This window comes from Teleopsis dalmanni, chromosome 1 (genome assembly GCF_002237135.1).
Source record: "Teleopsis dalmanni isolate 2A chromosome 1, ASM223713v2, whole genome shotgun sequence".
NCBI lineage: Eukaryota > Metazoa > Arthropoda > Insecta > Diptera > Diopsidae > Teleopsis > Teleopsis dalmanni.
The window spans coordinates 197,936,919-197,954,281 of record NC_051846.1 but is presented as its reverse complement, the minus strand read 5'-3'; the positions used below and the strand labels follow the sequence as shown (position 1 = coordinate 197,954,281).

General features: G+C 31.3%; 2 protein-coding genes across 4 annotated transcripts; one reads left to right on the top strand and one right to left on the bottom strand.

Moving 5' to 3' along the window:
- The first annotated feature begins 646 nt into the window (after positions 1-646).
- LOC119671175 (nuclear pore complex protein Nup153) lies at positions 647-12,569 on the top strand. The gene is made up of 7 exons (XM_038081722.1): positions 647-1,373; positions 1,541-1,930; positions 1,986-2,278; positions 3,216-7,842; positions 7,916-8,014; positions 10,372-10,451; positions 11,722-12,569. Exons 1-7 carry the CDS (start codon positions 1,257-1,259, stop codon positions 11,804-11,806), a joined length of 5,691 nt encoding a protein of 1,896 aa, XP_037937650.1. The 5' UTR covers positions 647-1,256; the 3' UTR covers positions 11,807-12,569.
- Positions 12,570-14,647: 2,078 nt separating this feature from the next.
- LOC119671172 (zinc finger protein 569-like) lies at positions 14,648-17,089 on the bottom strand. 3 transcript variants are annotated; one of them, XM_038081717.1, is made up of 5 exons: positions 16,483-17,089; positions 16,292-16,427; positions 16,058-16,237; positions 15,621-15,995; positions 14,648-15,563 (listed from the first exon to the last, which is right to left on the bottom strand). In XM_038081717.1, exons 1-5 carry the CDS (start codon positions 16,837-16,839, stop codon positions 14,845-14,847), a joined length of 1,767 nt encoding a protein of 588 aa, XP_037937645.1. In that variant the 5' UTR covers positions 16,840-17,089; the 3' UTR covers positions 14,648-14,844. The 3 variants fall into 3 exon arrangements, with proteins under 3 accessions (XP_037937645.1, XP_037937646.1, XP_037937647.1); XM_038081718.1 differs by having other exon boundaries at positions 16,058-16,225; XM_038081719.1 differs by having other exon boundaries at positions 16,058-16,219.
- Positions 17,090-17,363: the final 274 nt, after the last annotated feature.

Sequence of the window (17,363 nt, the reverse complement as noted above, 5' to 3'; positions counted from 1 at the left end):
GAACACTTTCGCAATTAACTTAATTTCATTTCTAATTAAATTATTCGCTTCCTTTTAATTTCTCACGGAAAACATTAATGTACGCATAATATACTAAAGGGAATATAAAAATATGTGTCAATTGATGTTCATTACCAATAATTTTTTTTAAATTATTATACTTACTTATATTGTTAACTAATATATATATACAATTTATACTTCTTCCTTTTTTAAGGATTAATTTCATTTTTTACTATTACTTAATTTATTTAACTACCGGTTAAGATGATTACAGTATATACTAAAAAAATAGATGTAACGGCACATAGTCCGTGCTGTTTCAAATCGGTTTACAGCCCTGAAAAAAAAAATGTAGTGCAACATGTAACATGTCAAATTTCCATAAATTCAATTGTATTTATATTAGTTTACTTGTTTGGTCAAAATTGATCATTTTAAATAAATTGTTTTTATTTTATTTTTAATAGAATAAAATAATGTAAAAAATAAAATTTTATATATACCTGTATATTTTGAACTGAGGTTTGGATAAACGATAATAAGAAATTTACCTATTCACAAATATTTCCCTATTTTAAATTATTCCCTCTTTAATTTTTGGTTTTTACGGGAAAATATTCCGAAGCTACGAGTCCGCCATTTCTCGTTCGTACTTCACGCGTTTGTTTCATCGTGCTTGTTGCAAAGAGAGAATTAATATATTTCTTTAACTTGCTTAAATTAATATAATTTCATTATTATATTTATTCATTTGTTAATCAGTTATTAAGATCGTTAACTAATTAAAAACTTGTATCAAAAGTTTTAGTTTTAAAAGAAAAGCAAGTAGTTGAATATTTGTAAGAAGAATGGCAGAAAGTAAAATTGCTAAAAAAATGTGTTCTTTAAAAGTGCTCATTGTAATGTGTTAGAGTGGGGCAAGACTATACATATAATTAGTGCGAATGTGCAGACAAATAAAAAATAAAAGTAAGGAGACAGCTAGGGACCACGGTTGACTTTTCAATTTTTCTTAATTGTGTATTTCACTTTATATTTTATCAAAAAATTAATTTAAAAAAAGACATTTATTAAAGCCTGATCAGTGCATTGATATTTAAACCAAACCCTTGCCGCAAAACTAATATAATTGGTTATAATCTTAAGAAGCGGGTTCTGTACATTTACGTGAATGTGTGCGTGTATGCTTTGGAATCGTGGCTTGCAAAAATATTGCTAGCAAAATTTGTCCCCCACTACAGCTATAGTCAGACATGTCGGACTACGGATCAAGGATAAATAACTCAACGTGTGCTGGCGACTCTCAAAGCCAGATAAATGCAAGTAGTGAAAATTTAGATGATAGTACTAGTGAACCAGGCAACAACAACGTGAGTGGAGCATTTATTATATTATATATAGTGCTTGATTTGTACAAATCGTAGCAATATAGTTAAAATTTGTAAAATAAAATTGATTTTTAATGAAACTTATTTCAAAGTACATTTTGTATGTATTTAAAATATAATTTATTGCTATATTTTATAATATGTTTCAGTCGATAATTGGAAAAGTAAAATCGCGAGTGTCCAGCATTTTACCTACAAGTTTGTCAAAATGGTTTTCAGCATCAAACAAAAATGATGACAGCTTAAATGGGAGCATTAGCTGTAATAATAATACCAGACGTCGACGTCGTATAGAAATCGAGAGCGATGATGAAATCGAACTTGATATTAATGGGGAAGAGGAGGATGCTGTTACTCGGCACAGAATTTACAATGAAAACGCATCGAATACCCAAAGAAATGAGAACTTTAATGATGAGAGTAATCACAGCGATGAAGACTCATTTACGTATGCGAATTCTAATAGTAGACGAAGGCATATCAAGTCGTCACCAGCAGTGCGTCAACCTCCAAATAAACGTTCAAAACATACTTTGGAAGTAATAATTAATAAAATTTTTATTTGTGTCGATTTTAATATATCTTTATTTTTAGTTGAACAACACGGAAGATCCTACCTTTATTAGTTGTCAGCGTTTAATATCATCCACTCCTGCTATTGGTGTGAATTTGAGAAATGATACAACTTCACCAACTCATTCAAAATTAGTAGATAATCAAAATGTCCATAATAATCCATATGACGCCAAAAATAAATATCAGGATCAGGATCTTTATCTATCTCCTTCTACAAGTAGACAACAGCGTTATCATTCAAACATAATTGGCTACGAATATGAAGTTCCATTACAAAACAGCTCTGGTAATGTGAACACTTACGATATGAAGTAAGTACAATAGTCTGAATTGTTATATATATATGGTTCTAGAACAAACAATTATGTTGTTTTTATGTTTTGTTGTTATTGTTGTCCGTTCGAATCAAGAAAATAAGGTCATTTAAGTGTAATAAAACAGCATAAATGGATCGAAAGAAGTGATAGCAAGGAATTAGGTATGGTAAGGAAGGGCGAGGGAGGAAGTTATATTTAGTAGAATAGTTTGTTTTTGTTGTAATTCTCAAAATAACTAGGTTTTTGTGTTGTTAGTAGTGATTTGAGGCTACTATTGTATTATAATGAATATATATTTGTTATCAACTATTAAAGAAAGTATGTATCACGTTTAAATTCTAATCCAATCATATCGAATTTTATAGAAAAGCAGAAAAGCGTCGTAATCAAATCCTTTTATGACAGATTTCAAGCTAATTTAAAAAAATCCTTCATTTGTTAATAGATCCCTAATAAATACATATCTTTTTTATATAAAACTATGTGTTATTGTTGTTGTAATCCTTGGAGATCTATAAAGTAGAGAACTTGATAGGAGGTTTGTCCTTTTTTTGTAATCTGTGTACTTTCAATGTTCTTAGCTTGCTATTTATAGAAGAGTGGTTCAACAACTCTACATTCAAATGTATCCAAACGTTCTTAAGTAAGTTTAAATATTGTATCAAGCTGTATAGCTAATTAAAATTATTAAATCTTTTATTGAACAAAGATTCTTAAGCTGTTTTAATATCATATCAGCGTGCGTAGTTAAATAAAATTAATGAATTTTCTACTAAATATTAAATTTGTGATTTTCTAAACGATATTAAAGAAATCATTTCTTCTTATAAGTAATATATTATTTTAAATAAACATATGTGAAACATGTTTATATAATTATAAATCAGAAATAAATTTATAAATGATAATAACATAATTTGTTAATCAACAGATCTCGTCGGAGTCTTAACATATCGTCACAAAACACACCTGACCGAATTGCTGGACTATCAAATTATAAACGTCAAAGTTTATCCAACTACAAAAGTGAATTGCCATGTACAAGTTCAGCGATTATAAGTGATAGTAATCAGAACGCATTTCCAAGGCGTACATCTACAACAATAATTGAAAGTGCACCAGAACCTGACATTGAAGAAGAAACTGAAGAAGATACATGTGAAAATGATATTATAAATCACAACAATAATGTGTCATTAACCAATAATAAAAGACAAAATTTAACTAACGGCGAGGCCGGATTTTATGAGCCAAGTACAAGTGCTGCTCGTAGGAGTTCTAGATCAGAAAGTAGTGAAATTGATGGTAGAGGTATTATAAGAGATCAAAGTGATGGTAATGCAAGGCAACATAAAACTGGTCTATATAATATGTCAGCTGGTAATAGTCGCAGCGGTAGTCGCACTTCATCGTTCGGAAATGGCTTGAACTTTTATTCTCATCTTGATGGTCGAAAATCGCTTTTTGCAGGAGCGCATGGAAATCCAGGGAGTTCAATAAATAATTCAACATTATCATTGAATTCACTAAGTCGTAGACAATTTAATGCTTCTATATATGGTAGTACGTCTGCTTTAAGTGATAGTCGCTTGCTTAATACATTTTCGCCATTTTATAAGGGAAGAACCACATACGGTGGAGCTTCAGCATACAATAAACATAAATTAGGTGTTGGCACTGGTGCTGGCGCCAGTTCGGTTCGCATAACACCTACTTTAATACGCCCAACTTCAAGCTTATCAACGTTATCTTCTTCAAGTAATTCTCTTGCCAATCCTGCAGAGAATTCAACTATATCATCTACTGCAAAACGAATTTTAGATCTAATAGAGGAGTTTTCTACGCCAATCAGCGAGGTTAATAAAATGGGTAATAATTTAAGAGCAAATCAGCATCATCTTCTTGCAGCAAAAACGAATCGTTTAAATGACGCAGACATAAATGCCTCAAGAGCGTTAAGATTATCTAAGGTACAAACCCCTTATATGCGTCCTAAAGTAATTCTGGAGCCTAATACCAATACTACCGGATTACCACCAGTTCGCGAATTACAAGTACCTTGTATGTCTCAATTACTGCAAATGCAAAAAATGCAAAACTCGGTTGAACGTTCCCGACAAATTGCAAATCAAAACGCGGCCCAACTTTCAAATCAATCACAGCAGGCAAACACAAATACAAGCACAGCGACATATACTTTGCCAACTGAAACAATCGATTCTGCTGATCGAAAGCAACAAACACATTCAAACAAAATGAAGAATAAAACAAATTTCGCTCGTGTCACAGCCTCTAAAGAAGCGTTTAAACATGATGAAGCACCACCACCTCCTGTAAATTTACAAAACATTGCATTTCCCTTGATGCAATCTGTTCCGAAAATTGATATACAATTAAATATTAAACCATCTTTGCCTCAAATAAGTCAAACAAAAACTGATTTTAAATCAGATAAAAAGAATGCAACCTCTGTTGAAAATATTCGTTCTTCACCAATTAAAGAAAAAGGTGGCGCTGAGAAGGTAATGCCTGTCAGTACTACGATTTCATTACCATCTCCGGTGAGTCGAAGTGTTACAAACATGCACTCTACTTCAATGGAATTTGAATTCTCGGAGCCATTATCACTAAAACAGGTTTGCACACCAAGTCAAAATATAACTGCTATAGATGAAAATTTCAAATTCAGCCCTCCAGCTTTGCTGCAATTACAGCAATTACAGCAATTACAAGAAAAACCGAATGTCACTGTGTTGTCTCGGCCACCTATTGAAAGTCAAAATATACCACAGTTGAAAACAGGATCCGTTTTAGACGCTCTCAAAAAGGATCCTTTTAAAGTACCTAAATCTACCACTAGTGAAGCAGCGAAATATGATCTTAACTTCAATACCAAATTTGCCAAATCTAGTAATGAGTGGGACTGCACTACTTGCTTTGTACGTAATAAAATGGAAAATAGTAGATGTGTGGCTTGTGAAATGCCATATAAAACCACACAACCTAAAGTTCAAACTGAAAATGAGATTATTCCAGCATTTGCGTCTGCGTCAGCGTCAGCGACAGCGTCCTTTGGAAATCAGTTCACAAAATCTTCAGATGAATGGGAGTGTGATACTTGTATGGTACGTAATAAGACACAAAAGAAGAAGTGCATTGCTTGCGAAACACCTAGAAAAGACACTGCTTCAGTGACTTTCGGAGATACATCGTTGATTTCAAAATCACATCAATTTGGTGATGCTTTTAAACCAGCAAGTAGTTCGTGGGAATGCGAAACTTGCCTGATAATCAATAAAAATGAATCTAACGAATGTATTGCTTGTCAAACACAAAAACCTGGATCTGGAGCTAAGAACGCAGTTGCTCAACCCGTAACTTCAGCATTTAAATTCGGATTTTCTAATAACACATCGTTATCGAAGGAAGCATCGAAGACAGGAAGCACATCAAGTATCGCTCCTGATGCAGGTTTTAAGTTGATTGTAGAACAGCAGAAAGCTTCAAAGTGGGAATGTGATGCTTGCATGACGCAAAATGATACATCACGTTCTAAATGTATATGCTGTGAACAAGTAAAACCTGGCTCCGAGCCTCAAATAGAAAATGTTCCAAAGTTTTCATTTGGTGCCTCTCCCAATGCATCGAAGTTTAACTTTGGATTTGGTGCGACAACAAGTGTTTCTACAACAAATACAACAAATAATTTGCTGCAAAGTGAGGGCATAGAATCAAAGTCCACGACAGTTAGCACTGCTGTCGCATCTGCTTCAACTGCACAGAAGACTGATGCGGAGCCAAAAGGTTTCACGCTTGGAAATACAAACATCAGCACAAATAATTCGTTTAGTTTTGGTTTTAAGCCAGTTACCGCTGAAGTGAATAAAGATAAAACTGATAGCAAAGAGAAAACTCTCGATAATAAAGTTGAAGTTGAGAGTTTTAAATTTGGAGCCCCTACCGCAAATACTAGCTCTGGTTTCACGTTTGGTACTTTCTCAACACAAAAGAATAGTGCAGAACCAGCAGCAAATGCTGTTACAAACTCTGCAATTGTTAATGTGCCAAGTACAACAAGCATAGATAATGTCAGTAGTACATCAAATAAAATATTTGCTTCAGTACCATCATTTACATTAACCAGTGTAACGAGTACAAGCACCACTAAATCAAGCGAAGGATTTTCGTTTGGTACTACGAACACAACAGGGGATTCAAACGGGAATAAGACTGCACTCTCCGGTGTTGAGTCGTCTATTAAAAGTTTCTCACCTAGTAGCACAAATAATATTAAATTTGGTGTGCCACCTACAAACACTTCCAATTCGACTGGTAATTCTACTGATGCAGTGTCACAAGGATCAGTGAAACCTTTAATTAATTTCTCGGTGCCAAATACAACGGATACGGTGAATACAGCAGCAGATGCAGCTAAGTCAAGCAATGTTGGTGGTTTTGCTTTTGGATCACCTTTATCTACACCCGCTAGCAGTAATTTAGCAAGTGACTCTTTTAAATCAAATAGTGCCGGTGGTTTTTCATTTGGAGCAAAGCCGGATGTACCACCTACAACGAAATTACAATTTGGTGCTGATGCCAAAAGTGCAATTGGTACCAGCGGCATAAATGCAACAAAGTCTCTTGGTAATCTGTTTGGCTCACCAAGTAGTGCTGCTACTCAACCAAAAACACTGTTTGGTGATGTTCAGACCACAACTTCAAGTCTTGTTTCATCTACTACAACCACACCATCCACACTCAGCAGTACAAAAGTGTTTGGCTCATTTGGAAGTTCGAATGATGCGAATAAGTCAACTAATTTGCCATTATTTGGAAATGATGCGAAGAGCACACCGGAAACAAAGTCATTTATTTTTGGTTCATCTTCATCTGACCTTACAGGAAATAATGCAGCCTCAAGTGCAGTAACAAGCACACAATCAGCATGGCCTAAAAATACGTTCTCTTTTGGTTTAACAGATGCTGCAAATGCTAATACAAAACCCGATCAGTCGGCAAATGTTAGTGCACAACCACCACCAGCTTTTGGAGGATTTGGTATGGCACAAACTGAAACTTCAAATAAAAGTAATTCGATTTTTGGTAATACAAGTGGCACTTCCGTGACGAACCAAACGGCTGTTGCAATTGCTCTAGGAAGCTCCGCATCTACAATGAAGAACATATTTGGAAATAACCCTTCATCAACAACAGCAAGTAATTCCATATCAACAAATATTTTTAGTTCAAATATCAACAAACCTAACGAAACTGCAACAGCTCCTCCTGCTTTTGGAAATACGCTATTTGGCAGTATTGCTGCTCCGCAAAAGTCGACTTTTGGCAGTGCAATAACAACACAGAATACATTTGGTAGTGGTGGCGCAAACCAGAATGCATTCGGTGCTCCTTCAGCTACTAATACACAAAGCTCATTTGGTAGTTTTGGAAATATGCCCACAAATGTAAACCAAACGGATGGTGCTTCGGCAGCCAAAAAATCAGAACCTGCTTTTTCATTTGGAACTTCAACAGCAACAGCAACACAAAGCGCAAGTGTAAGTAGTAAAAAAATGTTCCTTTAGTAAATATTGTAGTTTATTTATAAAATGACTATTTGTTACATTACAGGGAGGATTCAATTTTGGAGCTAATGCAGCAGCTGCGAAACCAGCTTTTAATTTCAACGCATCGAGCCAGCCAACTTTTAATTTCACTGGTGCTGCAGATGTAAGTTATCCATCCATAATGTTTTTTAGCCTCTTTAGTATGTTTAGCCTAAAAATATTAGTTTGTAGATTTAATATGAGAATCTAATTATTTTAAGTTCTTCATGGTTACGTAGTTTTAAAGTAGATATTTTTTACGTTTATATCTCTCTTCTCACTATTTCTATTTAAAAACTTTATTTCCCTTTTTTTATTTCTCATTAAAAAAAATTGTTTGCAACAAAAATTAAAAAAAAAAAAAACTTATCGTGCGATTGGTTCTGATTATATAAAAATGTTCATGTGTGTTTCTGAATGTGTCTTTTGTAAACGTTTTTTAACATCTGGTGCAGTTGCAAGAAGTAAAGCCTTTTCAATTTGGAGCAGCACCATCAGCGCCTATTTTCAATTTTAGTGGTGGCGCTTTAGAGGTAATAAAATAAATTGTTTATTAAACACCGTCAAATACGCATAAAATAAAATATTTTGTTTTGGTTTCGCTTGCAATTTAAAGAATTTCGCATGATCTTGATTTTTATATATACTTAAAAAAAGTTCATTATTCTTTTTGTTATTGCACTAAGCTTTCACCGTGTATATATGTTAATATATATATTACTAACAAATTAGTAAGAATTTGCTATTGTTCTGTTACCTCTATTGCACATCTATTCCAGACGAAGTCCTATTATTATTATAGGGCAATTCACGATCCCGAGTAACAAGCTTGAGAATCGAGTAACATCGTAACATTGTTAAGTGCAAACAACAAAATATACGTACTATATATGTTATTGCTGCTTTGTATTGCTTCATTATGTTATTCTGCTAACGCGCTCGTTACACCACATCGTGAATGTCCGTAATATTTTTTTAATAGTAATAATAACAGACATAAGATCTCAGAAGATGACAAATATTAGATGCTTTCATGTACGATTTCATACGATTTTTTTTTGATATTTTTAGTTTCAAATGAAATATTTTCAAATTCTAAAGAAACTAGCGCTTTGTATTTAAGTGTTTTGTGGCTCTCATATATTTCATTTGAACGGAACTTCTATCAGCTCAATTTCTGCGACAGCCCCGATTACAGCAGGGGCTGTGTCTGCGTTTGGAGCTATGTTGTGTATGTTTTTTTCCAGTACGGAGTATTCACTTAACAATTCTCACACATCCATTGAATATTGGCAGCTATGCATATATTTACAGATGTCAATATTTTGCAACGAGTTACTATGTTATGATGATAAGCTACAAATTTATCATGTTTATTAAACAAGAACAACATCAAAAATAGTCAGATTACGCCCCAGAGCCTTTCATCTACACAGTTGTCCTTATCCCACTCACTACTACCAATCGCGACAATAAAAGTAGGCTTCCCTTAGCATAACCACCCTCTAGGTCTTGATATTATATGTGTTGAAGTAGTCTGCCCAACGGTGACGATACTAATAAAGACATTCGAGCAAATATAGTTCAATATATTGTGCAGCAATTAAGTGTTTTTATTACTTTTGTGTAATACAAATTATATAGTTGCATAATTATTGCGCTAGCGGTGATATGATGATCTGGAGATTTAAAAATTATACCACATCGATGCAGTACCATAACGTATCTGTTAGAAGAAAACTCAATAATTCAGTTTCTGTTGTAAATAATCATTGGTATCATAACTTGAACATAGAAGTTCCGTGGACTTCTCAATGTCGTATTTTCTGTTTCTTATAATTAGTTGAACTAGATATATAAAAATAAACAAGAGTCGCAGTGCTAACTTACAGCACCAAAAAAAAAATGTATATACAAAATATTGTATTATTAAAAATAATATAAAATTAAAAGCAATATAAAATTAAAAATATTATAAAATTAAATATAATACAAAATTTATAAATATAAAAAAATAATATGTAATAAAAAAGTGTTATTAACTGCCATAAAAGTTTATGTAGAAAACATTTGTATTAATATTTATAATGTCAAATGTATTGCGCTCACTGGCTGTATAAACAAACACATTTTTTATTCTTAACAGCTTAACATAAACATAACATAACGAATGTTGAATGTTTTTATTTTATACAAATTAATTTTATAATTAATTTACATTACCTACAGCTGATGTCTATATGTTTAATTTAGATATTTTATTTTTTATTTTTACTTTAAAATCAATGTGAAGTTATTTTATATTATACAATGTGCAACACTATTAATATATACTAAATTATTTGTACAAACGCCCTTATTAGATTTATTTGCTTATAATATCTAAAAAAATATACCATTTTGAGTTTTTTATTTAATTTTTGTATTATATACTCTCTAAACATAGATTATTTAAAGAACAAAAATCAATTTGTTTTACAGGCAGTTCCAAATGCGCCATTCCAGTTCGGTGCCGGTGCGGGTACCGGTGCCGCTGCAACGTCATCCAATAATATATTTGCGTAAGTATGATTGAGATTATAAATATTTTTCAATAAAACTTTTGAAGTAATTTCAATTCTTTTTTAAAGAAACTTTACTTATAAATATATATATTTTTTAATATATATATATATTACTCAAGATTGTTTGAACCAGAGCTTTGAGCTGGAACTGAACCAAAAATAACAAAATTAATTTCAGCAAAGAAAGACAATAATACGAGAACACAGTACATTTTAAAGCTAGTTTTTAGCTATATTTTTAGTATGTAACTTGTTGTTTTTCAGTGACCTCTTTCTTCATGAAATGGACTATAATATTGTCTGTCAATGCTATTAGCAAATAAATGTTCATTAAGTTTCCTGAGGAATATCTCGGGTAATTGTATGGCAGACGAGTTCGCCAAGTCAGGCGCTCTTCTTCTTAACATTCACTTCTCAGATATAGGCGTTCCACTTGTTACAGTTAAACTGGCAATTAAACAAAAATACTTGAACATAGCCAAGCAATAATGTGCTGATGAACCTTATTGTCAGATATCTAGAATGACTTGGTCTAATTTAGACAAGAAATGAACTAGTCAGCTATGGATCTAACCTATAATTATTTTTGTTGGGGTTGTGGCTCTGAGGATGAGGAGGAGACCGTGCTTTATCTTATGTGTCAGTGTTCTTCTTAAGCTAGAAGAAGATTACAAATCTTCAGACTCCTTTTCTCACCGATCTGACTGAGCTGTAATGTTAGGAATCTCGCCAAGTTTATAGAACCGTCAGGTTGGTTTTCCTTTATCTAACGGGGGAGTCGTTACCTTGGCATTGGCTATATATTGATTTAAACCTATGTACGTACCAATGCTATTCCTGTAGTACCATAATGGGACCATCATTTGAGTTCAAGTGGGCTTTTTGGAAACAAGGCCGCCATTCCAACCAACCTACCTACCTACAAATAGATGTTCATATAAGTACTACTTCGTATGCTTTCATTTGTCAATGCTATCAGCAAATAATCATATAAGTATTTAATGATAGAGTATGTTAATGCAATTACTTTTCATGGGATGAAGCCGGTGCTGCACCCTTATGTTCTTTCTAAGCTAATCCATACAAAATCATTGTGGGTTCAAAGCCTTGGTTTAAACTGTAAATGATCAATATTTAAAATGTTCAATACTTTCAAAACAAAAAATTGATATTAAAAATGTTCAATTATATATAATTAATAAAAATATCAATACAAATTATTTTTAAATTAATTAATATAATATAAAAATTCAATTTTTTTTTTTAGGCCAACACCCACAGCTGGTGCACCATTAAATACACAAGTGCGACGTAAAATTCGCACTCCCGCACGTCGCGTACCTCCACGGTAGAATTATTGAGAATTACTAATGCTCCGTTAGGTGCTGACACTAAACTGACAAGACAAATGCGCTTTTAACTAAAAAGCGAACAGAACAATAACAATAACAACAAACCGCAAGACGACACTAAGGACGATTTGAAACTTGAAACTTGAAACTAATAATAAGCAGTTTGGAGTTGCAGTTACAGTTACAGGATAATTATCGAGAACACAGCGGCCCAAGATGAAAGACAGACGATCACGACATGTACATACTACTACATACGTATGGTGAAAACATAAGGAAATGTATTTATAACTAAGAGCAACACAAATGTATTATATATTATACCCATTATACCCAAGTAATAAGTGTTTATATGTCAAGCGAACAAATGCTGAAAAATCACAATTCAAAATATCTTCCAATGTTATGCCTAATAGTACTACCTCAATAGAAAGAATTGTGTATTTCTAAAAGAAAAGAAAGTTTCTTAAAATCTCGAGTCATCAAAATCCAAAAAATTCATTAGAAAGTCAAACTTCTAATATTATTCATAGCATAGCTAATTGTAGGGATATAAAAATATAAATAAATTGTTTTTTTCTGCTTTATGAAGCAACAAACAAATGTTCGACGATATTATTCGTCATTGTTAATTAAGTATGAACGTTAAAGTATCTCCTCTGGATATTCTCTAACACAACACTTTTTATGACTCAATTATAAAAATTTGGTATGTATTTATTCAATTTATTATATAAATAAATTATCAACTGCTTTAAATCGAGGTTATATTTGTTGTTGGCTTCTCTTAGTAAACAAAATTGTAGTTCATATAAATTTTTATGCACCGATATATGATTGATCGTGTCTATATAGAAAGAAATTTACTCAAATTGACATTATTTTAATTATAATTATTAAATAAATATAAATAAAAATAACAACATGCTAATCATTCAGCTTGGTTCATACGAAAATGCATAAATTTGATGTGAGGTACTCCAATCACAAAACTGTAAATTTGAAAGTTAAATATATATTTTTATAATAGACAAATTGTTATTTCAACGTTTCGTATAAGCCAACGCTGTGCAACTTGAACAATTGCTTATATAAATATAAATAATTAAAAAAAAATCAAATCAATAATAAATATAACAAAGCATATAAAAAGTTTGTAAGATTTTGTTACTATTTCCGTATTTAATATATTAAATTGTTTAATAATTTTTTTTTTATTATTATCGTTTCCAATGTAATTTTCTTAGTTAAGTAGGACAGTAACAGTAAAAGGCAATTATTGTAAATAAATTTTAAAAAGCTTCAGATTAAAATAATTTAAGTAGTTTATTTAAGTGAAGAGCAGAAATATATAAATATATCTGCTCTAATATTGTTGTATGTAAAAATTAAAAAAAAAAATTACTAAAAGTGAATAAGTTTCACGCATAAATTTTGTTAATGCTTATTAATTTTTATTTAATTATTGAACTCTATATATCGACCAATTAATTGTATGTAAAAAAAACATGTGTAATTTCAAGTGAAACGGATTGGCTTGGAGAACTATTAAGCTGCAGAAAAACAGAAAAAACCCTCTATGTTACAAATACAAGAATATATTACTTTAAATGAAGATAATGAATAATAAAGAGTATATAGAAAATATTTCAATACACTAATTTAATTGAACAAAATTCTTTCTAGTAAAATACTTAGTTATTATAAAAATGATTACATTATTTTTTTTATTAAGAGCTTTTATCTTTTTTATTTGGAATACACAACTACAACTACAGATAATTTTATTAAATAGGCTTAAAGATTGATGTTAAAACGTTTTAATAAAAAACATATTGAAATATTTTGGTTGTTGATTTATGTAAATAAATATTTCAATTATTTTCTAGTTTTTAAGTTCATAAAATTTAAAATAATTTTAAGTCCATATAAGCAAATGCAAATTAATGTACTATGACAAAATGCATGAATAAACTAAATAAAAACATATAAAAATAGTTTATTAATTTGTAATTTGTAATTTGTCCTGTCCTTCTAATTTATTTAATAAAAGATGAATAAAAAATGTATTTGTAGTAAAAATAGAGCATATATATAATTCGATATGGAATTATGATTGAGCACATACTAAGGGTTTTGAAATTGAATTGATGAGATTAATTTTTTATAATGAAGCATATCCTAATGATCCTAAGTTAGTTGTGGTAGAAGAAGGAATGAGTCCACCTTTGAATCCACAAAACCTCGTAATAGTGGTTAGTAAAGAGAAAGTCAATCTAGACCCAGCCAGAGACGTTAGTAAAGGCAAGAATCTGGCCAATGCTAATGCTACAGATATCGTCAAGTATGCTGAAGAATGAGCCCCCAGAAAGCTAAACCTAGTTCTGCCCAACTTGGATATAGATACATCTGGTGTTCTTTCTTCGAGAGCTGGTAGACACGCATTGCAGGAGATGCCACAGGGTAGGCCAATACAGCAATAATTTTCATATAACTGGAACTTGTATAGTGTCCCATAGAGCTATACTTAGTTGCTTTTATAAAGAAATTTCGTTAAAATTATATCAGTTGCTTAATATTTACGTATTTGTAGCTGTGGATTTTCGTAATATACAAATCAAGATTTCTAAATTTAATTATGGGTTCGTTCGCCAATTCTGCACCGCTGAATTAGAGACAACTTCTATATAGATGTCGTTTGGAAAGATCTTTTGGCTCAATTACCTATGAACCTACAATTTTTTGAAAGTATAAGGACCCACAATTGGTGGTATCAGAAATCAACAAATACGTTCTTTGTCTATGTATAAAAAAATTTTAATTAAATATTTTTGTAATAGTTTTTATTACATTTTTATTAATATTATCTTATATTAATTTTCAAAATGTGTTTTGTTTATAACATGCGCAACTTTAAATAAAAATTAAAAACCTGCATTGCCTGGTGATTTAAATGTATAAGTACCAAACATAAAACAATGTTAGAGCGCGTATAAATAACATTATAACAGACCTGTATATGCTATATACAATATATGTTATAAAGGAACTAAGCCAAGTGAATTTGTTTTGTTCAATGTTAACATATTACGATCAGTATTTGTTGATACAGAATTACACGTTTGTTGTAAATTATTGTTGTCCATTTTGGTCTGTATTGTAATACCAATCGGTGGTGTTACAAGGCCACTGCGGTAATTACTAGGGTTATCATTATCATTTCTGATATTATTATATTTTATTGCAACCGGTGCTGTATAATTGGTGTCCATATCATTGTTTGGCAATGCTTGATTGCTAACTTTTTGTTCACTAATGTATTTATTGTTAGATTTCTTCGAATTCTTAAACAAATTTGATTTGTCCATATGCAGTTGATTCATATGTTTGTTAAGATTTGCCTGTCGTATAAAGCGTCTTTGGCACAAATGACACGAGAATGGTTTATCTCCTGTATGACTTAGCAAATGAGTATTCAAATCTGTTTTACGTGCATATTTTTTATGACAATGAGGACAGGGTATTGTTTTCTCCATATGATTTAAACGAACGTGAGTCGTCATAGAGGAATGCTGTATAAATCTCTTTCCGCATATATTGCATCCATAAGGACGTTCACCTGTATGACGGCGCAAATGACTTTTAAGTGTCGTTGGCCTTAAAAATCGTTCACCACAAAATTTACATTCATATGGACGTTCACCGGTATGTGTTCTTATATGATGCTTTAAAGCATATATAGTTGAATAGGCTTTAGCTAAAATAACAGAATTTTTAAAATAACTCATTGGGAAAGTATAACTGATATACTTACGACAAACAGTACATAAATAATTCTTTTCACCAGTATGCATGACCATATGATATCGCAATTTCGAAGCTGAAATCATAATTTTACCACAAATATTACAGGGGAATAATTTTTTTGACTTTTGTAATTTTTCTTTTGGCTTATTTTTTTGTGTAGTGATTTCATTATTCTCATCCTGCAGCGTATTCGATACTTTTACTGCATCTGCTGAAGCATCAAATGAAGAATTCACTTCTAATACTTTTTTGGTTTTATTCCGTTTTCGTTGGGCACTTGTTGCATTACTTTTGCTACTTTTGGGAATGTGATATTCAATATGTGCTTTCAGCCCAATTTCGGTAAAATAACGCTTATCACAGCTCTTACATTTATATTGTCCTATTTGTTTAATTTAAATACATTTTTATTAAGCATATATTATTAAAAATTTATTTGTTTACCCTGCGGAAATATTTGTGATTGAACAGATTTTGAGAATTCAGCTGCAATATCACTGTAGTGATTTTCATATTCGAACTCGTCCAACTCACTGTCAACATACTTTTGGGTATCATTATCCTGCAATTTGGCTTCCGTTTTACATTCATTATTAGAGTGACTTTCTAATTCTGCAATATTTGCTATAGTGACAGAAACTATTATATTCTAAAATATTTTTAAACGAATACACATACCATTTTCCATCAATGTTTTCAAAGTTATATTGTCTTCTTCATCACCATCAGTACTATGATTGCTAGGATAATCGTTGCATATTAACTCAACTGGATCAGCAAAATCATTTCGTCGATAGTTTTTACTATCATTTGACTAATATTTTATTTTATTTAATTTTTGTAAAATATTTCTCAATTAAGTATATTACCTCATCTGCTGACTCTTCAAGAGGGTCTCTTAAAAGGTTACTTTCGTCGACTTTCAAGAAACTGTTTTGTACATAATGAGGAATTTCTAATTCATCTTTGTTTTCGAATAATTCATTAGAGCTTCTAAGCCTTTTTTGCGTTTCCTTTGCCTTACAGACAAATTTGTAAATTTTATTTAATTCTTTACCGCAATTTTGACAAAGAATCTGTGGTAGGTTATCCCCGACATATGCATCCAATTGTGTGCATTGGTTATAAACGTCTAAGGCCGAGGTATTATCTCCTAAAATATCGCTTAGTAGAATTTGATTCCTAACACATTTTTTAAGGCACACTCGACAATTTTGTAAGTACATATTATTTACAGTAAATATAATTATATTAAAACTTCATTAATGATCAAAACACTCTAAATTAACTGCTGATGTACTAAAACGTATATGACGATATAAAAATGCTTAAAAAAATGCAAATTAGATATATTTAATATCACCAGTAGGACTAACTTATTTTATCTATTACATTTTATAATCCTCAAGATAATTGTTTATTATGTTTATTTAAACTTAAGTAAACAAATAAAGATTAGCAGACAGTTTACAATGTAGAGTTGCCATATTTTTGATTTATTTTCAATTTCATAATTGTTTGAAAAATCTGGAGTAATTTTTTGCGCCCTTTTTTCGTTTTCGTCATTTCATTTTGCGTTCTTTTTTGTGGGTGAAAATATTATTAGAGATTTAAAAGCTAATGATGTCTACAGTTGCTAAAACTAGATAGAGATTACTTCTTGATATTTTTTCAAATTTTTATACTGGCTGTCTATTTTTCCTATTGTGAAAAGTTTGTACAAATTGTTGTGACAAATAATAGCTTTTAA